This window comes from Cnephaeus nilssonii (assembly GCF_951640355.1).
Source record: "Cnephaeus nilssonii genome assembly, chromosome: 9".
Taxonomy (NCBI): domain Eukaryota; kingdom Metazoa; phylum Chordata; class Mammalia; order Chiroptera; family Vespertilionidae; genus Cnephaeus; species Cnephaeus nilssonii.
In genome coordinates this window covers 75,567,101-75,589,623 of record NC_137080.1, presented here as the reverse complement: position 1 = coordinate 75,589,623, position 22,523 = coordinate 75,567,101, and the positions used below count along the sequence as shown (strand labels likewise).

Genomic DNA, 22,523 nt, shown 5'->3' with positions numbered 1-22,523 from the left:
AAAAAAAAATAGGTATTCAGTATAATAAGATTCAGAGCAACCATATCAAAACCAAGTAAGCAAAGCAGAATGAGTAAAATTGCAAGACTTCAGGCAAACCAAGTTTTTGGACAGAGTTCAAGAGGAGAGCATGTGGTAAATCTGGTAAAGTAGAAGAAATCAGAATAGAATCATTATCAAGTTGTAAGACAACCATGAAATCCAGGAAATTTATAGGAACTAAAGAGCATGAAGGCTGGTATACAAACAAGATGAAGCATCGGTAACTGAGTCTGATACTGAGGAAGTTAATATCCAACCAACCAGAAGAGCCCTTCTCTGGTCTCACCCTGGAGGATGATGATCCCAAGAGAGATGATGTGAGTGAAAGGTTCCAGGCCAGGATCACCCAAAATATCTGCCTGCTAGTAATACAGGGACCAGTGGTCATGTATTCTGGCAGAGACATTCTTTTAGCATATCAAGTGGTCCTGGTCAGATTTATTCTCTTGGCTCTCATCTTTCTGCATACTGCCATCAAGTTTAGCTCTTACCAGTAAAGCTCCTTGTTGGTTTTAGTAGACCCTGAGTATGGATATTGTTGTATGGATTTCCTGCATCATGAAAGAGCAGGAGAGAAGGATGAGGCACAGGAGTAGAAGTAGAAGGAAGGAGAAATGAAATAGGAAGACAAGTGGAAAAGAGAGAAAGGAAATCTGGACAATTTAGGATCATGACTCAGGCATTGGGCGCCTCCCTTCTGACAGGTGGCTGTAGAAATCAGAAACTGCCTAGGCTGTGTTCTATTGAGTTTACTGGAGGGATATTCCTCTCATATCACACTCAACTGTGTGACTTCATGCATAATTGGATGTTACTTGCTCATTTTTCCCCCTTGAGAGAAATTAGAGTTTCTTAAGTGGGAGATATTTCTCAGCCTGAAAAAACAAACAAACAAAAGAGAGACTTTTCTCAATTTGTGTTTCCCAAGTTGGTGTGTGTATATATATAACTGGGAAAATATCGATTTAAAAAAGAAGTATTGCAGAGCGACATTTATTCAAGACTCAAAATATTTCAGGCAGTTTATAGAGCAGAGAGATAGATGTAGTCCCTGAAGGCTTAACTTGTGAGCATCAGCATTGACTGAAGAGAGCTAATTTACTGTTTTCCGAAAGGAAATGGGGTGGAGAAGAAGAATTACAGCAAAATGCTTAAACAGAAAGAGAGTCACAACTTTTTATTGAATTATTGTTTGGGATGGTTTTGCAAACTTATCAATCATTTTGTGACATTTTACACTATAACAAGATTTTGGTGTTTGGGAAACATCATTTTGAAATTGCCCCAAACTAGATTTCTCTCTCTCCCTCTTCCATCAAACTGACATTGGGTACAAGTTTATGAATCTTGAATGATTGGTCTATTAGCTACAACTTTTTAATGGCAAATTACAGAAGTAAACGACTTTGAAAAAAGTGGGGGGAGTCTAGTGTAAAAGAAGGGGAAAGTCTTCGGTAGCCTCAGGTCAAGAAATGCAGCTGGGCCCTAGGAATATTTCCATACTTCTGGAAGGCCCTCAAATGTCTCTGCTCACTGGGCCACCTCTTTATGCTCTTTGCTTTATCTTTCTTGATCTAAATTATATCTGTTTTAATACAGATTAGGGCTTTCCCATGGTTTCCAAATTGACATATTATAATTTCAACCTCCCAAAGTGACCACAGAGCTGTTTAAATGCCTATTCCACATTCTTGGGAAAGAATATCTATTTGCTACCCACTGTCCACTGACTTAGGGCAGAAGGCCACCCCTGGTTTCATCATACATAATAGGAACGTGGTTTCTAGAGGCCGAGCTCTGTGGATTTGGGGACATGAAGGGAGTGTAGTTTCCAGAAGTGAAAAGTTGTTATGGGCTTGGCGAATGTGCCTAATTCGTCTGTCCTACCATGCCCAGAATGAGAATGCTGCCTAGCACCAAGGACGCTCTCAATAATTATTTGTCATGTGAATGGTTACTAACTGAATGCACTGGCGAGGAAACAAAGAACATGTTTGGTTAGATAAATGAAGATTTTGCATTTTGAACATCATGACAGTAAATTTTTGAGTTGATTGTAACAGTTAACTGAAAACTGAAGTTACATTAGTTAAAATCATTTAATTTCTAGCTGTTTTTCTGTATTTGAAAAATTACTTTAAAATTTAAAAAATCATAAATTTTGTGAAAACATTTGAATGACTTAATAATACACATATTTATTTTAATGGTGTTTATTTTTCTATTTAAAAATTATTTGATGCTCATGAAGACTAAACCTGGAGTAATTCGCCCGGTACCTGTAAAATCCAAAATATTATTGAAAAAAGAGGAGGAAGTCTATGAACCCAACCCTTTCAGTAAATATCTGGAAGATAACGATGACCTCTTTTCTGAACAGGTGAGTAAACATATAAGACATTCTTTGATATTTTGATAAATGGCTGTATATCATTTATAGTTCTACGAATATAGTATGTGCAAGAAAATGTCCATTTAATGGAATATCCTTAGTAATAAAATAGGTCAATTTTTGCATGATAAAAATAAATTCTTATATATTTTCAATTTCCAGAATAATATTTTGAAGTATTTCAATGTTGTGCTTTAAAATTTTTTTTTTCTAATACTGATGATATTATTCAAAACATTACTCTCTATAGAGACATCATGAAGTTACTGGTTGGATGTATCAGATAGGTGTTGTATTCTTATTTGTAAAGTACTGTTTTCTTTTGAAGAGATGTACTATTTTAGATTTGGTTTATTAGTACATTTGAAAAAAGATCTATTGTTCTCATATTAACATAGAAATGATATGATCCCCTAGATTGAGCAACACTAGTTAGAAGATAGGTTATCAAGTTATTTAAGGCTTTGTTGTTCATTCATATTTTTGTGTGTGTATGTGTGTGTTAAAAAGATGTACTATCTTCCTCTAGTATATCCTATATTTTGGAGGAAGTGTAATGGAAGGTTGTCAATGGCATTTTTTAGATATTTGGGAAAATTGTAAAAATAAATACATAATATAAAACTTCACAAATCATTTCAAAGAAAACTTTAGATATTTATTTTTAAGATCACCACATTGGATAATCTATAATAAAATAGTCTTATCAATAAGGTAATATACTATTTTTAAATTTTAGTTTGCAAATGATAACTACCTTGTCCTTGAAAATATAAATGATATCTATACTTATTAAATGTAAGCCACTGGCTTTATAACCCTTAGCATGTTGTTTCCTCTCTCTAGGCTGCAGTTTCTTAATGTATAAGATCAGGCATTTGGATCAAGTACTTTAAAGGGTACTTGAAATTCTAAAATTTGGGTTACTTAAAATCTGATATTAACTCTTTCTGGATCTGAAGTCCATATATAACCTTGAAAAAGTTCAACATAAATACTTACTCATGCTTAACTATAATGTTTATTTATGAAGCAGGGAAGAAAATATTTTCTGTTTATTTGTATATACTTTGTGACATGATTTTAATAAATTAAAAAATTTTAGAAAGCACTGATAATATTGAAAATTATAATTAGAGGAAATTATTTGTATTTAATGGCATACAATATAGTTCTCAATTTAAATTAAATACAGGGTTGTTTTAACTAATTCCACATATAACCGAAATGGAAATTCCTGTTAAGAAAGCATATTTCCATTATCAACAAAACACTTATTAAATATCTATTGCTTGCATGTCACTACATTTTAGAGGTTTAATGTAACATTTTAGATAGTATCGCGTCATGAGAAAAGCTTTATGAGTAATATATTCTTATATGACAAAAATTCCAATAGTTAAAATAAATTTCACATATGATACATGTAACTTACATTCATAAAAATATGATCTAATGCTATAATATAATAATTTTCCTCTTGTATTATAATTTCACATTTATGCATTTTAATTTAAACAAGATTCTTTGTAGAATATCAAGTTAACCTACCTATAATTTGTCACAATTTGCTGTCCTCTGAAATGATAAATTCTGTTTTCAAGTGTAGGAAATTCTTGCCATTTCTTTGCTTTGCTTTTCCTGACTATATAGCAAGTTTAAAGTTCTGTTTATTTTCAACATAAATCTATGAATTTCCAGATAATTTGTTGAAAATTTGAGCTCTTTTGCAAATATTAAGGTGCCAAAGACATAATCTTATTTTTATTTTCTTTCAACCAATTTATTCTTGAATGTATCCCAATTTCTGTGTGGAACATGGTAAGTAATAGGAGTCTGCAGACTGTTGGAATTGAAAGAACTCCAGCATACCACTTAATAGTGAATTCCAAACATTCCCTGGTCTTAGTCATTGACTGTGCATGAGAGAGGAAGTTATGATAGAACCGAGGGGTCACTGCACAGTGAGAAATTCCACATACTATCAACTTGTCTCTTTATATTGAGCTCCAGCTACTATCTCACTGGGACAAGAATCTACAATGGAGGCAGCTGCCAAAGACAGCTCACTAGGGTAGATGCTTAGTTCTGCTTGCAAACAAATTGAGTGATAACAATTTATAATCTCAGATTGCTACTTTCATCAGAACACTTCAATAGAAGAGAGAGTACTCAAATTCAGTTCTAGCCACTATTGCGTTCTCTCCTGCCACCACAGAGTAAATTGAATGGTTCCAAACTCAGCGGATATCACCCACCCATGTAATGGAAAATTCTTTAGCCAGAATGTTGGGCCAAATTGAAGCAGCTCACATTCACTAATCTGCCTTGTACTGGGGACAGTTCCACATGACAGATGTTGAATGAGATTGTTAAGTCAATAAATTTCCCCTAGCAGCTTCACTGCCATAAAATATGATTTCAAAACTCTCTGTTGCAAAACATCAGACACTAAAGATGATGAGACCAGACGGAAATGTATTTACTGTCACTTAAGAAGGTACAACTGGGCAACCTTTTGAACTGATAATGAAGTGAAAATTTGCCTGGAGACAGCCTCTGAGTACTAAAAGGAAAGTTGGAGACCACATGCAGAATCAAGTAATTGAGACTTATTAATTAACAGCTTTTACATCAAAATGGCATAGGCCAGGAAGCTTCTTTCTGAATTAGATGGATTTTTTTTGACAAAAACTCTTCATAATGAAATTTATGCTTATCTGAAATTACCTTTAAACCCATCATTGCATCATTTTGTGGTACTATTGAGTTATAAAATATCTTCACTCTGTACATATGAATTTTAAACTATGAAGTGCTTTGAAGCATAGTTCTATTGATAATACAATCAATTTCACTGATTAAAATGAAGATTGTAAGGGGCAAAATGGTTTTTATTTTGTCTGACTAGTGAGATTGCAAAATATATCGATTTCTTTCTGGTCTCTTAATGTACCTAATTAGATAAAGGTTGATTTCTTCACTGAAGATACTCAATTTAATATAAAAAGTAGTTGCTAACCTCAGTTCTGTAAAATTCTCTCATTCTTTATAAATTAGTAATTCAACCCAGGGTATTACATATGTCATTTCCTTCTTAAAGCACTAGGATAATGTATAAAAAAGGTTTGGTGCAGAATTAAAGGGAAATATTGTTGTTTTCTTATGAGTCTCCCCTCTCCCCCCCAAAAAGGGAAATAATGCTTCCCAGCATGTATGCCTCTTAAACTTTACTTTCCTTCAAACTTGTTTCTCAAGAGGGAAGATAACTTGTTGATGTGTGAAAATGACCGTTTAGCAAATTTCCTCCATACCACTTCACAGAGAACATAAAAGGATAAATATAGGGAATTTTCTTGTTTTTCTTTTATTTATTTATTTTCCTGATTTTTTTTTATCCATAATACTTGCTTATCTTCTTTCCAAACTTTCAGTGCTTGACATTAAACTTTGAGGATTGTGTGGGTGATTTTCAGATTTCTAATGATTCATCAAGTTATATTTCTACTGTGACCTTCAATTTTACTTCTTTATGTCACCCACATGTTAATATTACAGGGCAAATACTCACCTTTTTTATAAGGTGAGATTGACAATATTGCTCTTTATTCTGAATGACTCTGGCTTTGCCACAAATTGCTACTTTTTCAACATTTGTTTCTCAGTCAAGATGACTCATTGTCTTTTGTCAGGAAATGATATTTTATTAAGAAATATTTTTTTTCAGATTGAAATGTTTAATTTTTTTTGGTCTAGAAATGATTAAGTGGTTTGCTGAATTGTTTTAAGGGGGAGAGAACTGAAATTCCTTGGAGTGTTACATTTCTTTTGGAAGGGTTAAGGTCAGAGATTTGGCTTCTCCAACTTGATTACCATGTTGTTTTTGTTTATCCAAGTAATGAAATCCTTGTGAGTTTTTCTTCTCTTTTGCCACCTTCCCTCCCTGCCTGTCTCCCTTTCTTCTTCCATATGTAATAGGTAATAGATAATTTACTGTAAACAATGTAAAGCAGTATATGTAATAGATACTTTATCATTACAATAAACTACTTTCTTAGTTTTATATGTATATATTAAAAAACTGCTCTATAGAGACAGTATTTACTTTTTCTTCTAGGATATAATCACATAGGATCACCCCCTGAAACAGAATTTCATCTCTTCCTTTTCCAGGCTTTAAGCTTTCTCTTGACCTTGTGTATGTATCAAGGTTGAACGATTAGAATAAAAAGATTGTAATTTTCTGTTGCACTATCTACATTTCTAAGAGAAACTACTTTTTTGGTCCCCCTTCCCTTGCCTCATGTACATTTAAGAATCTTAAAGAGATATTACTTGCTTTAAAATGAACACACACTCAAAGACCTATTTGCCACTTCTATCATAATAGGTAGAATTATTCAATATTTCTAATACCATGAAATTCTAATAATTGGTGAAGTTCTGAAGCACTGTTTGCTTTACAAATACTTGGTGACTGTAGTGTCTGGCTCTACCCCAATCTACTGGGAAACAATGACAATCTGAAAGGTTTATGTATATGTGTTCTATGTTTTCTTAATCCATGATGTCACCATATATCTTTATCTAAGAGAGAGGGCCATTGACATATTTAGAACTTATCATGGAAAGTATACTCGATTTTTAAAATAAGGCCTTGCTTAAATAGAATTAAAACCTCTATAGTAATTTTATCTGAAAATATTAAAAACAGAATGTCAAGAGAAATAAGGTAGCTGTGTAAAAATTTTAAGTAATACCTAAAGTAAATGTCATTTAGAGATTAGAAAGTCAGTTTTACTTGTTGGCAAAAAAAAAAAAAAATGCATTCTTATGTTTTACTTCACTGGAGTCTATCCAAAACTTCTTGAACCTTGAGTCAAGGTCAGCCTGTGAATAGAACCGTAGATGTTGACTGTCACATGCCTTTGACATCACTTTGTATCTATATCCTATCTAATAAAAGAGTAATATGCAAGTTAATGTCACTCCGCAACAAAAGTGGTGGCACCCATAGCCACAAAATGGTGGCGCCCAGGAGTCCCCCAGTCCCAGGGAGGGCTGCAGCTGAGAGCTGGCAGGAGTCCCCTAGTCCCAGGGAGGGCTGCAGCTGAGAGCTGGCAGTGTAAGTGGCCTGGCGGAATGCTGCCCAGAGGCCCTCCTGACCCTTTATAAAACACAAAACAAATTCACTCCCCACAGAGTGATCCCAAACTCACACACCTGCAGCCCAGGGTGTCAGGCTGGGAGGCTCCTGCGCCCCCACAGAGCGATCCCCTCCCAGCGGCAGCCTGGGGTGTCAGCCTTGAAAGCACCTATGCCCCCATGGAGTGATCCCCCCCACACACACCTATAGCCTCAGGGTTTCAGCCTCAGAAGTGCCTGTGACCTGGTGAGTGATCCTGCCCTACTGGCAGCCTAGGGGAGTCTGTCTTGGAACTTCCCTTGCCCCCAGCCAAGTGATTCGAGATCGCGGGTATCTGGGCGACGCTGCCCAGCAAACCTCTCCCATTGGGTAGAAACTTCTGACCAGGTTAGGGAGGTAAATGGGTTTTGTTTAAAAACTTTACAAACCTCAAAGGAAATGTCTGAGGTAGGGTTTCACATCGGAAGTAACTTACAACTAATTGTTGAAGGCAAAAGGTGACATTGCAGTTACATTACTGGAGAGTACCCCATGGTCCAAAGGTTGGCTCTGCAATGACGGTGGTGGGTTTTCCCCGCCCTGGTTCCTCAGCACTTCACGCAGGGCTTGAGCCCACCCAGGAAGGCCTTTCCCCTACAGTTTTCACCAAGGCAGGAAGGTTTTATAGACATGAATAAAAAGTGCCCACCACAAGTCCTGAAGATGCCGGGGCCAGCAGAAATGACAAACAAACCGGGACAAGAGCAAAACCAGAAACACCACAGATCCCAACATAGACCATCTTTTTCTTCAGATGACGGTGTTTCCCTCTTCTTCATCTTCTGGAAGCAAGACAGATTCAAGTACTGACAATTCTACCAATGTAAAAGTTAAGAGAAAGAGAGGACAGATAAGGAATAAAAGGAGAAAAGAAAGAAAGGATAAAAGATGAAACATCAAGAAAAAGAGTAGGAAAAAAGGAAAAAACAACCACATGATATCACCTTTGCAAGGTTTCATGAAATTCCTGTTTAAGGAGTTTATTTTATGACACTTTTAGTTTGGGTTTACATTTTTACTGGTTTGTCAAGACCACGGCAGGTACACTGTCCAATATGTTTTTAAAAAAATATATTTTATTAATTTTTTACAGAGAAGAAAGGAAAGGGATAGAGAGCTAGAAACATCTATGAGAGAGAAACATCAATCAGCTGCCTCCTGCACACTCCCCACTGGGTATGTGCCCCCAACCAAGATACATGCCCTTGACCGGAATCGAACCTGGGACTCTTGAGTCTGCAGGCTGACGCTCCATCCACTGAGCCAAACCAGTTAGGGCTGTCCAATATGTTAAAGAAAAAACCCTATCTAATAAAGAGGGAATATGCAGGGGAGGGCATTTGGGGGTGACCAGGCTGTCAGGCAGAGGAGGGCAGTTGGGGACGATCGGGCTGGTAGGGGAGCAGTTAGGCATCGATCAGGCTGGCAGGGGATTGGTTAGGGGGTGATCAGGTTAGGGGCAATCAGGTAGGCAGGCAGGCGAGCAGTTGGGAGCCAGCAGTCCCGGATTGTGAAAGGCAGTTGGACATCCCGCAAAAGGTCCCAGATTGGAGAGGTTGCAGGTTGGGCTGAGGGACCCCCCCCCCCCCAGTGCATGAATTTCCTGCACCAGGCCTCTAGTCCTATCTAATAAAAGAGTAATATGCAAATTGACCATACCTTTGCTACACCCACAAGCCATGCCCACCAGCCAATCAGGAGCAAGTATGCAAATTAACCCAACCAAGATGACTACGGCCACGGAGAGAGCAGGAGGCTTGAGTTGCCCCCGGCAATAGAGGATGCCAAGCTTTCCGCCTGCTCTGGCGGGCCTAGGCCTCCTCTCAAGGCTACAAAGTTTCAAATATAGAAGATAAATAAATCCCAACAAAAATGGCTGTGGTCACAGAGTGAGCAGGAGGCTTGGTTCCACTCAAAGCTACAAAGTTTCAATTATAGAAGATAAATAAATCCCAGATACCAGGGCTTCCACTTGGGTAGCCGGGGGGCGTGGCCAGCCTGAAAACCACCACAGGCCCCTAGCCCAGGCCATCCCATGCCCCAAGGGAACCCCCACCCTAATCTGGGACACCCGTCAGGGCAAACCAGCTGGCTTCCACCCGTGCACCAGGCCTCTATCCTATCTAATCCTATCTAATAAAAAGAATAATATGCAAATTGACCATCACTCCAACACACAATATGGCTGCCCCCATGTGGTCAAAGATGACTGCCCCCATGTGGTCACAAGATGGCCAGCAGGGGAGGGCAGTTGGGAGGGACCAGGTCTGCAAGGAAGGGCAGTTGTGGGCGATCAGGCCAGCAGGGGAGGGCAGTTGGGAGGGACCAGGCCTGCTAGGGAGGGCAGTTGGGGGTGACCAGGCCTGCAGGGGAGGGCAGTTAGGGGTGACCAAGTTGGCAGAGGAGGGAAGTTGGGGGTGACTGGGCCTGCAGGGAAGGGCAGTTGGGGGGGACCCAGGCCTGCAGGGGAGAGCAGTTGGGGGGGGGGGACCAGGCCTGCAGGGGAGGGCAGTTAGGGGCAAACAGGCTGGCAGGGGAGGAGTTAGGCATCAATGAGGCTGGCAGGGAAGTGGTTAGGGGGTGATCAGGCTGGCAGGCAAAAGCGTTTAGGGACAATCAGGAAGGCAGGCAGGTGAGCAGTTGGGAGCCAGCAGTCCTGTATTGTGAGAGGGATGTCCAACTGCCCGTTTAGGCTCGATCTAACCGGGATCAGGTCTAAACAGGCAGTCGGACATCCCTTGAGGGGTCCTAGATTGGAGAGGGTGCAGGCTGGGCTGAGGGATGAATTTCATGCACCGGGCCTCTAGTATATCTATAAAGAGGTAATATGAAAATTAGGCTGAGATGCTGTAATGGGTCTCAACCAGACAGGAGGAGGTTGTGTGTGCAGGTGAGGCCCAGAGTGGAGATGGAGACAGAGATAGGGGTGCGCTGGCTCGGGCGGCCCCAGTGGGTCCCAGGCAGGGGGACCGGGGCATGCTGTGAATCAGGCGTGGTCCTGGCCTCTCAAGGCACCAGAGAAGCAGGGTTTCAGATAAGAGGATGCAGCATTCCACTGCTATCTTGAGTTTGTGGTTTCCAAGGAAACAGCCAGAAGGGATGATAAACCCTCTGAAAATGGCAAAGGGCTCAGCTGGCACCTATCTAAGCAGGGGCTTCATTTAAATTGAGCCTTCCCACAGTGAATGACCCCAACCCTCCCTAGATAAGGCAGGTTCCTGTTGAGCACAAGCTCCACGCAATACTGGGCCTCAGTTTTGTTCAGGTGATCTCATGTATGTTTCAATTGTGTGCTGGGCCTCTAGTTATGTATAAGACAATTTGGGTAAAACTAATGCCCCTCCCCCAGGACACTGTCTACAATTTTTCCTCCTTCACTACACAGTTTTAATTCCACAACTGCCTTACAGTTATTTGAAGGATAGTTATTAAATATCCATAGGCAATGCAGTCAGAGTGAAGGGCTTGTCATTTTATTTTCTCTACTGAGCACTTTCTTTGACTCATGAGTGGAATTAAGGTAGAATGCATAGAAGAGGATATATTAAAAATTGGATGTATAATTTGAATAAATGGGCTATGATTGATGTGTTTGGAACACATTATAATCTCTAATCATTGGAGAGATTACATATTTTAAAGTGTGAGTGAAATCAGACTTTGAATGATGACAGATATAAAGGTCACAGCTAGGCATATAAGTCTGAAGATGAGTTTTCTGAGGAGAATTAGGAATTTCTCTTCCTCTCTTTGATACAAGATAAAATAACTTAAAGTAGGATATTCAGGCAGAGAAAATATATCCAAACGAGAAGAGCAATCACAAGAATGCATAGGAGAGACTGAGGCAGAGAGCTAAAACTGGTAAATAAACTCTGTTTGAATTTCCTTAAAATAAAGTCAGCTTGAGAAACCAAGCCTATAGAAAACTGAAATGAAGCTGGTAAATTCAGTCTCTATTGGGGCCCCTGGGTGGGTGTCCATTAATGCTGACGTTCTTGTCCCAGAATTACAAAGGGTTCGGCAATCTGGAGAAAGGAGCTGCATGTAGATTCAATAAGGAGTCCAAAGATGAAAGATAGTTTGAAAAGGCATTGGGGGTCAGTTGGGGACCCTGGGTGGGCGTCCATTAATGCCAGGGTTTTTGTCCCAGCATTACAAAGGGTTCATCAATCTGAATAAAGGAGCTGCACATAGATTCAATAAGGAGTCCAAAGATGAAAGATAGTTTGGAAAGGAATTGGCGGTCAGAGGAGCTTCAGCTAAAGGAGCTAAAGACTACCCCTTGACTAAGGACCCGTTCTTTTTATTAACACAATTTGTCCTAAGGCAAGGTGGAGATAATACACTTCAAAGGGTAGGGTTTCAAAGGGTAGGGTTTACAGAAGCATTGTCAGATTGGGGAATAGCCTACAGCTGTTCATGTGTTTGGCCAACAGGAGGCAATAACATGCAGAGTTAGATGCCCTGAGCTGTCTGGCAGCAAGCAATACTATTCAGGTTTGAGGAAAGTGACATTTAGCTATTCCAACAGGTAAACTATATATGTGGCTCAGCCCTTGTTGAGCCCTCCAAGCTTCACCAACCTTTTGATGAAACTCTTGTAATTATGACATGTTGGAATTGGTTCCCAGCAAGTCTCTTAAAATAAACACTATATGGAAAAAGAGAAAACAAAATTAAAGAATGTATTTTTCTTTATTTCAAAGGCTACATGGAAAGGATGCTCTGTAGTAAATTTGTAAATTTAAAATCAGCGATTCCTTAGAGACAGGAGAGCTATAGGTTTTTAGAGTTTTTCAAAATAATGCTCTAATCTCCAAATACTGACATCCTAAGTGCAATTTAATTTATTGTAGGCCAGCCATCCAAATATCAATTTGTCTTATGGACCTTTAGATCTTTAACATTTTTAAAAATCTTACTTTCCCTTATAAATATAAAACTATATCTGGTAAGAAAATAATCAATTTACCAGGGACTGGATTGTCAGTTATCTTTATCTAGTAGAGTTTTGAGTCTTAGCAAATTTATCTGCTCAAATAAAAGCAAGTATATATTATATTTACTCCATTGGGTAAGTTCAGAAAAATAGAGGTGTTTTTCTGAATCTTTGGCTAAACAGTTTCCAGGAAGTATTAGACTCTCATGAATTTCATTTAGTCAAAGGACTGACACTTTACAGGGTATTGTAGGGTCAGGCTAGTTTCATTTGCCCATTTTAGAGCCTACATTCAGGGAGGATCTAGTGACCTTATTCATTTTGATGAGAAATTGAACCGAAGGGAAACTAGGGCAGCTTGGTTTTTACATAAAGAGCTCTGTAATGTGGTTCCAGTTGAGACTGTGTGATTAACCAGCTCTACCCAGTGCATTTGTGAAACCTGAACTTCAATGATTAAATGAGGGGGATTAGACTGAAGTCAACTAGGGTGACTTTGGCCCAGACATTGTGCTTGTCATGACTGGGAAGGTGGGTGCTACTGGTATTGAGTGAGTAAGAGGCCAGGGAGGTTGCCAAACATCCTACAATGCACAGGAGAGTCTCCCCCCAACCCCTACCAAATTATCTCACTCAAAATGTCAATAGAAGACCTCCCTCCCCCTGGACTAGACCAGCTTCTGGCTGCCTTTCAGCTCCAAGGGTGCTATGACTAATGACGCTCAATACTGTCGTTGCCAGGGGCATTTGAGTTGAACCAGCATTGATTAGGTACCTTCTTTTTGTGTTTTAATTAAGAACTTTTTCCTATTTTATTTACACAGAGGAGGAAAGTAAGCCTGCATGTATAGAATTTTCCACATTCCATGTAGCCTCTACTCATAATGATAGCCCTGTTTGATAAAGGACATACATTTTCATTGTCTCTGGATATTTCCGCAAAATTGTGGTTTTTCCATCTTTCTAGACTTTCTCCTTTCTTGTTGTATTTTCTTAATTGTTAGTTGTCTGGGCAGTCTCCTAAAAGAGGCATTTTAAAAGTCAGGCAGTCAGTATGAGAACTCTTAATATGCATGGTGTTGGATTAAGTCATTCCTGACACTGGACTTTATTACACATCTGCAAAATGAGGACATTGGACTTTGATAAGCACTTTTGAAGGTGCCTTCTTACCCTGAAATTCTATGTTTATGTATTTAAATATTATTGAAGCCCTCCTGATATTTAACACCCTTGCATGATCAACAAAAAATTTCAGAGACTAAGGCATAAATTTGTAGAGATGGAAAGTTTTAATCTACTGTTTAAGTCAAAATCATGACAAAAAATATCATCCCCATACAGTTTACTATGATTTTTTTCTTTCTGGAATGAGCAGTTTTGGGTAGTGAATCTTCTTTTATTTTGACTTTTTTCTTTAAAAATCACTTTCTATTTACTTAATCTATGTAGAACATTGAGAAATCATTAGTATAGTATATTACCACTATTTCCCTTTGAATACCTTTGCCTTACTCTTTCTTAAATTAAAACTGTGGGAGGAGAGATATTCTCAAAATTAAGTATATATGTGTGACTATATAAAATACCCACATAATTAATAGACTTTTTAAGGGTCCTTGTATTTGCTACTTAAATTATTCTTTGTTGTTTGCTTTTTACATTGGCAAATTTGACAACTATTTTTGTTACAAATATCCTCAATAGGAAGGCTAAGTAGGTAACCTAAAATTTTAAAAAAAGATGCTTTTTATATGAAAGTGAAGATTCCTCTGCAAGTCTTTACTGCTTCTGGATTTCCCGTTTCTGCATTCTTCAAGTGCACAAGACGCAAAGGACTTTAGGATAATAAACTTTGGAAATAATTTTTGCTTTTCTGTCTCTCTCTGGGAAGTGATGTTAGACTGGGTAACAGCCTCTGCATAGGAAACATAATGGAGTTGCAGAACATCAACCCATTCACTCACATTCCTTGTGAAGACAATAATAGATTCAATCAAACAAAACCCCAGGATATTCAAGACTGTAAGATCATTTTTTCTTAAAATTGTAACACTTCATTAACATGAAAAATATGGATGCTGCATTTAATGCACCTAAGTATACAACTCTAGTAACTTGAAGAAGTTTGTAATGATTCTATATAATAAAAGCCTAATATGCTAAGTGTCTGGTCATCCATTCAACCAATCAAAGCGTAATATGCTAGTGATATGCTAAGGCTGCTCAACCACTTGCTATGACATGCACTGACCACCAGGGGGCAGACAGTCGACCAGTCAATCAGTTGTTATGATGTGCACTGACCACAAGGGGGTAGATGCTCCGACTGATAGGTTAGCTTGCTGCTGGGGTCTGGCTAATAGGGACTGAGATGAGCCGGACACACCCTGGAGCCCTCCTGCGGTCCCTCCCCATCTGGGCAACCTCCCGTGTCCCTCCCCGCCCCTGATCGTACACTGGTGCAGTCCGTTGGCCTGGCCTGCATTTCCTCGCAATCCGGGACCCCTCGGGGATGTCGGAGAGCTGGTTTCTGCCCAATCCCACAGACCAGGCCAAGGGACCCCATTGGTGCATGAATTCGTGCACCAGGCCTCCAGTGTAATATAAAACCTATCTGTATGTACACAACCTGCTCAAAATTTCAAAATAGGAAAAGTGTGTTTTCACAAAAAAAAATATTTAAAAGCATCTATGTTTTTTAGAATCAGTCAAGTAGAAACTAGCTCACATTTATGTGCAGAGTATCTTAGCTTGAAAATGTTACCCCAAAATAATAAAATCATTGTCTAGTCCAAGCAGTCCTAACAAAGGTAGAGGAGTTAGTGAAGGGCATCCAAGTCAAGAAGAGCACAATAGTTTAATTTTCTGTTTTAATAAATAAGATGCTATCTCCTCACAGTATGTCAGACATTTGCAGGTATCAGTCAAGTAACAAGTTTTTTAAAGAAACTTATTATACTTGTACATTTTCTACTATTTTGTAAAATAGGATAGTTCTTATGATCCAAGAATCTCTTACTGTTTTAAAATCCAGCCAGTTTCCAAAATCTCCTTTCACTCTCAAAATGACCTCTTATAAGGCTATTTTCCCTCCCTTGATACACCCAACACCCATTTCTATTTTGTGGGTCCCGTAGCAGATTAGACATGAGGAAATTTGTGTATCTTGTAATTTCATCCAGTTTTATTTGTGAATTCAACATACATGTTTTTTCTAATCTCGAATTTCCCCAGTTTATCAGGGATTAGTTCAGCCACCACCAACTGCATGCCAGGACCCAGCCCAATTGTGATGGTGGAGCATAGTGTGACCTTTCTCAGTCACATAGTAGGACTTCTAATCTCTTTGCTTCTCCCCACCCCCTCCATCTCTTCTCCCTCATCTTTTCCCCTCAGTCTAAACACACTTTTCATATTCTCACTCTGATTAATTATGTGTCCTTCCAGAGTTGTGATTCCTGGATCCTGGGTTTTTGAAAAGCTTCCCCCCCCCCATGTCTATCACAGTATTACCTGTGTCATGGGTTCCCCAAATCAATTTTGAAGCAAATAATAAAAAAAGAACTCTTTCTTTTTGCTTTGAAATTCTGCCTTAGCTGCCACCATCAGAAATCTTCACCTGAGACACGATTATGGCATTTAGCTGCCTGGGCTGGTGGAAGGACCACAGAGCACAGGGCCATGGGGTTGTGAGAGCTGGAAAATATTTGCTGGCATGTGGTCCTCAAAGTGCTGAGTAATGCTGTGGCTTCCTGGTGGGTGATATCACTGCTTCTCTCCACATTCACTTCCTTTCCCTCTATTCTTTGCATTTAACCATTTACTAGGTGTACCAGTTAATAATGTGGATTTTTTTCAATAGATGGAGTTACACATATGTTGATACATATGCGATTTGATATGTATGTGATTTTGTTGTATTGACAGCAAGCTTCAAAACTTCATATGTCGAATTTGCTGAAGGTGTTAACATCATAGATATTTTTACGCTTAAAAATGTGGAATTTCATACAAAAAAAGAGAGCATTTGTCGGAAGTTTTAATTCATTACTTTATTTTGAAGAAAAAGTTATCATATACTTCAGGAAGCTTATGGTGAACATGCTCTATCTCAAGATATTTATGAATGCTGGTTTAAATGCTTTAAAAGTGACGATTTCGATGCAAAAGACAAAGAACGTCCAGGTCAACCAGAAAAGTTTGAAGACCAACAATTACAAGCATTATTGGATGAAATTGCGTGTAAAACTCAAAAACAATTTGCAGAAAGATTAAATGTTGCTCAGCAAACAATTTCCAATCATTTACAAGCAACGGGAAAGATTTTAAAGGAAGGAAAATGGGTGCCACATCAACTGAACAAAAGACAAATGGAAAACCGAAAAGTCATCAGTAAAATGTTGCTTCAACGGCACGAAAGAAAGTCTTTTTTGCATTGAATTGTGACTGGCGATGAAAAGTGGATTTATTTGGAGAATCCCAAATGCATAAAATCATGGGTTGATCCAGGTCAACCATCAACATCGACTGCAAGGCCAAATTGCTTCGGAAAGAAGACAATGCTCTGTGTTTGGTGGGATCAGGAAGGTATGGTATATTATGAGCTTCTAAAACCAGGTGAACTGTTAATACTGATCACACCAACAACAAATAATCAATTTGAACCACACTTTGATTGTGAAACGACCAGAATGTTCCAGAAGACACGGCAAACTAATTTTACTTCATGATGACACACCATCACACACTTCAAAACCAGTTAAAGACACATTAAAAGATCTTGTCTGGGAAGTATTAACCCATCCGCTGTATTCACCAGACCTTGCTCCTTCAGATTACCAATTGTTCAGATCGATGGCACACGCACTTTCTGAGTAGCACTTCAAAACATATGAAGAAGTGGAAAATTGGGTCTCTGAATGGTTTGCCTCAAAACAAGGAAAGTTCTGCCCTAACTGGTTTGGTTCAGAGGATAGAGTGTCAGCCTGCAGATTGAAAGGACCCAGGTTTGATTCCAGTCAAGGGCATGTACCTTGGTTGTGGGCACATCCCAGTAGGAGGTGTGCAGGAGGCAGCTGATCAATGTTTTTCTCTCATCAATGTTTCTAACTCTCTATCCCTCTCCCTTCCTCTCTGTAAAACAGCAATAAAATATATTAAAAATAAAACAAAATACAAGAAAAGTTCTATTGGGACAGTATCCACAAATTACCTGAAAGATGGGGGAAATGTGTAGCTAGTGATGGACATTATCCTATATAATAAAGAGGTAATATGCAAATTGACCATCATTCCAACACACAAGATGGTCGCCCCAATGTGGGCAAAGATGGCCGCACCCATGTGGACACAAGATAGCCACCACAAGATGACTGGCAGGGGAGGGCAGTTGTGGGCAATCAGGTCAGCAAGGGAAGGCAGTTGGGAGGGTCCAGGCCTGCAAGGGAGGGCAGTTGGGGGGGGACCAGGCCTGCAGGGGAGGGCAGTTGGGGGGACCAAGCCTGCAGGGGAGGGCAGTTAGGGGTGACCAGGCCAGCAAGGGAGGACAGTTGGGGGTGACCAGGCTGGCAGGGGAGGGCAGTTAGCTGCAGTTGGGCCAGGGGAGCAGTTAGCTATCGATCAGGCTGGCAGGGGAGTGGTTAGGGGGTGATCAGGCTGGCAGGCAGAATCATTTAGGGGCAATCAGGCAGGCAGGCAGGCGAGTGGATGGGAGCCAGCAGTGCTGGATTGTGAGAGAGATGTCCAACTGCCCGGGCAGTCGGGCATCCCTCGAGGGGTCCCAGATTGGAGAGGGTGCAGGCTGGGCTGAGGGACACACCCCTCCCCCATACATGAATGTCATGCATCGGGCCTCTAGTTTTGAATAAAGCACTTTGGATGTTTCTCTTGAAATAATCATGTTTTCTTTGATTACAAAATCCGCCCAGTATTAACTGGTATATCTAGTAATGTTTGTTTGTGCCTGGCTGTATGATAGATACGGATGACCCCATAGGAAAGAGAGCAGACAGTCTCTGCGCCACCCACTCCATGCCTTCTAAATTTTCTGAACCTTGGTTGCTCTTTTCTTTTTGCTACTCTTAAAATTCAATTTTTTTGTCATAATCAGGACTCAAAATAGATTGTGTTGCTTTAAGTGTGTCTTGTTTTAAAAATGCATATGGATTCTTTAAAATCAGGGCTGATAAGCAAGAAGTTATGCCATATGTTCAAAATTGAGAGGCCTAATTTATCTTGGCTTGATCTTAATGAAATGCAGATTATTAGAATCTCTTGGTAATTTGGGTTTTCTGTGATACCATCTGTAAAATGTTGACATATCTTTGGCTAAAGGAGTCACTCTTTATGAAATACATTGTGACTGTTCTTGAGTGTATGATCAGGGTGTTGTTTTAAATTAAAACTGTAGCAGAAATGCTGTAATTCGGATTTTCAATTGTTATAAAACTGGGCAGGAAAGGGAAGCTGTAAAGAAGTGCTCCATTTACAGAGAAGTGTTGTTGTATCAAAGAAGTGGGAAGAAGGGAGAGAGGATGGAGTTAAGGCTTCAGTAATTTTGCCTAGTGCTCTCTGAGTTCCCAAAGGCACAGGGACAGCGGGGGCAAAGAGAAAGTGGATTTTCACCTTTCGTTTCCAAACTACAGGCAAGCAGGTGACCTTAAAATACCAGGATGCAACAAAAGAGTCTCAGATGTACAGACTTTAATATAAAGTGCCTATAGTACCTTAAAGTGCCCTTTGCTGGTACTGCAATGAAAACAGCTTTTGAAATTAAACAGTGTGACTTTATGGCTGAGTAGAAAGTGGGCTTTTTTCTGGAGTGGTGAACGCATCGATATGGCTGTAGCATTACTTTTCTGATGTCTATGTCAATATTCAATGCTGCAGGATCTGGAATTCCTTAATAAATAGAGTTAAATTAATTTCCCCTCTGCGTATTTGTCTGCTAATTTGTTTCTAATGCACAAAGATATTACTTGCTTTATAAATTCTTGTGTTCTTGAAATGTTGCAGGATATGAAAATTTGCAGGGTATAATCACTCAATAAAAGTCAAGCCCCTAAGTAAAGCTCTTTTTTTGATAAATATTTTCTCTAAGTATTTTTATCTTGAAGGAGACAATTCTTGAGTAAGTGAAAGGCAATTTAAAGCATTTTATCAGAAATAACTGTTGCTTAGTTCACTGATAGAAACATGTATAAGACAATTTTCTAATCCCTGTCCTTCCCTCAATAACTAGAACATTAACAGATTCATCTGTTGAAAGCAGTGTAGAATGTTGTTCATTTTTTAGGAATCATTAAAATAGTGATCTCCAAAGTAAGACGTACCAACCTCAAGATAATTCATTAGAGGTGGGAGACATGATAAAGATTTTGTTAGGGTTTGTTTTTCTTTAAACCTAAAACATGGGTCACAAACTATGGCCTGATGCAACCCCTGTTGCTATAAATCAGTATATTGGCACACAGGCAAGCCTACTCATTTATGCATTATCTAAGGTTGCTTTCACATGACCATAATAGGAGGAATTGTAACAGAACATACGGTTGCTAAGCCTACAATATATACTAACTGGACCTTTATGGAAAATGTTGGCCAACTCCTGACGTAAAATCACAAGAAAGATTTTAAGCTTTGCTGTATCATATGGGTTTACATTGGTTTCTTTTGTAGGTCTGAATGCTAGATAGTCATAACTCATGTATATTCTAAGTAAGAGTTTCTGGGGGAGTTTTAGGGCTCTCTAACTTGGAGTAATGGATGGAGCCCCCATTTGCCTATTCCTTAAGCTTGTAGCAACTTTTTTTTTTGTTTTGCCTAGTGCTGGTCTGAGTTCCCAAAGGCACAGGGACAGTGGGGGCAAAGAGAAAATGGATTTTCACCCTTCGTTTTCAAACCACAGGCAAGCAAGTGGTGCAAAAATACCAGGATGCAACAAAAGAGTCTCAGATAAACAGACTTTAATAAAAAGTGCCCATGGTACCTTAAAGTGCCCTTTGTTGGTGCTTTGTTGGCAGTTTATATGCCAGTTGGACATATGATTTATCATTTTAACTATTTTTGACTAAAATAATCTTCATAAAATGATTTGATTTTTAAAAATCTCCTGCAAAATAATCTAGATTGAATATACTATTACTAATATAGGCATAAAGAACAAGAAATGCCAGAGGTGACATAATACTTATATTTAGCATAAATAAGCTTGTTATCAGCCATAAAAATAAAGTATAAACAGTGATAACCTATTGAATTTGATAAAAATATTTTGAAACTAGAGGCCCAGTGCATGAATTCATGCACAGGTGGGGTCCGGGAGGCCTGCCCTGATGGGGGACCATTGGGCTGGGACAGCAGGGGGGAGGGGCTGCGGGCTGTTGGCCGGCCATCTCCACCCCCGATTGGGTATTGGGGGTTGATTGGGGACTGGGCCGGCTGGAGGTGGGGGTGGGGGACGGGGGGGAGGGCTGCGATCAGGGCCGGATCAGGATGGTTGGCTACCGCAGTGCACATCATAGTCACGGGTCATTCTGATTGTTCTGGTCATTCTGCCATTCCGGTCACTGGGGTTTTATATATAGAGATTATTTTTTTGAAATAAGATTTTATATCTACTTTCATTATTCATAAACCTAGCCCTAAGTTTATATTTTTGCCTTGAATTTTAATTACTTACAGGAGGTTTTCTCTTTCTCTGTGGCATTCTGGACACAGACAGTCTGTTCTGTAAAGTACTGTATAGCTGAGTTTCATTATTTGAGGAAAAATAAAGTCTAAATAGACTCACAACCCAAATCCTTTGTCTTGGAAACACAAAGACAATCCCAGCAGTTGTCCTTCCACATGTGAATCTCTTGCAAAAACAGCTCGTTCAGGAAAGATTTAGTTACTATGGAGATAAAGATAAGACAAATGAGGAGGGGGGAATTTCCCAGACTGCATAACAAACAGAATTGATCTTTAAGTTCAAAGTGTTGAAACAAAGTGATTGGGGCCCAGCTGGCATGGCTCTGTGGTTGATTCCTGGTTTGATTCCTGGTGAGGGCACATGCCTAGGTTGCAGGTTTGATCCCAGTGTGGAGTGTGCAGGAGGCAGCCGATCAGTGATTCTCGTTCATTGTTGATGTTCCTATCTTTATCTCCCTCTCCCTTCCTTTCTGAAATAAGTAAAATTATATTTGAAAAAAACACACACACGAGTGGCTGGGGATAGTTGAAGATGACACAGTATTCCAGGTACTACAAACAAAAGGAAAGGAGAGGTTATAGTCTTCACAATGAGCAAGCTGAATTCAGGTCAAACATTTCTTAAGCAAGACAAAATAAGACCCCCTTAGATGCCAAAGGATAAACTTGACAGGGAAAATATGATTGTTTGACTATTTTAACATCAACACTCATAAGGCAAAGCAAGAGATAAGATGAGAATAAAATAAAATATATTAGTGATAAAATACTTTGTCACTTTTTCAATTTATGATAACTATGTGGAAAAATAATCATCTAAAGTAGATCAAACTATTTGATTAAAGAGAAAGTTCAAAATAAATTTCTACCTGGAAAACAAAAGATAATTATTATTTATTAGAGCTTATGAGATACAGTTAAAACAGTCATTGGAAGATTATTTATGAATCTAAATATGCTAAATAAATAAATAAAAGAATAAAAGTAAATCAATTAAATATTCAACACAGAAATTTTAAGAACAATAAAATTTTCTGTGCATAAGGAAAGCAAAACAAAGCACCTTATTAGAAATGACAAAAGATAACTGAAAAACAGAAAAGCTGTAGAAATCATCTATACAAAACTTTTTAAAAACAATTGAATAAAATAGTAACAGTATAGTAACACTTTTTTCTTCCAGTGTAACAATACTTTCAAAATTCTGAAGGAAATGATTTTGCTTAGAATTCTATATCCAAAAACTTAAAAGTAAGGGCAGAAGAAAA

The 22,523-nt window shown here is 39.0% G+C and overlaps 1 protein-coding gene across 1 annotated transcript in view; it reads left to right on the top strand.

The window, feature by feature from the left end:
• The window catches only part of MLIP (muscular LMNA interacting protein), a gene marked incomplete at its 5' end in the record, with an annotated part of 249,001 nt that overhangs the window by 191,174 nt on the left and 35,304 nt on the right, over window positions 1-22,523 (top strand). The window contains one exon of the mRNA XM_079781369.1: window positions 2,294-2,422. Coding sequence (XP_079637495.1) covers window positions 2,294-2,422 — 129 coding nt within the window. The remainder of the gene's footprint in view (window positions 1-2,293; window positions 2,423-22,523) is intronic.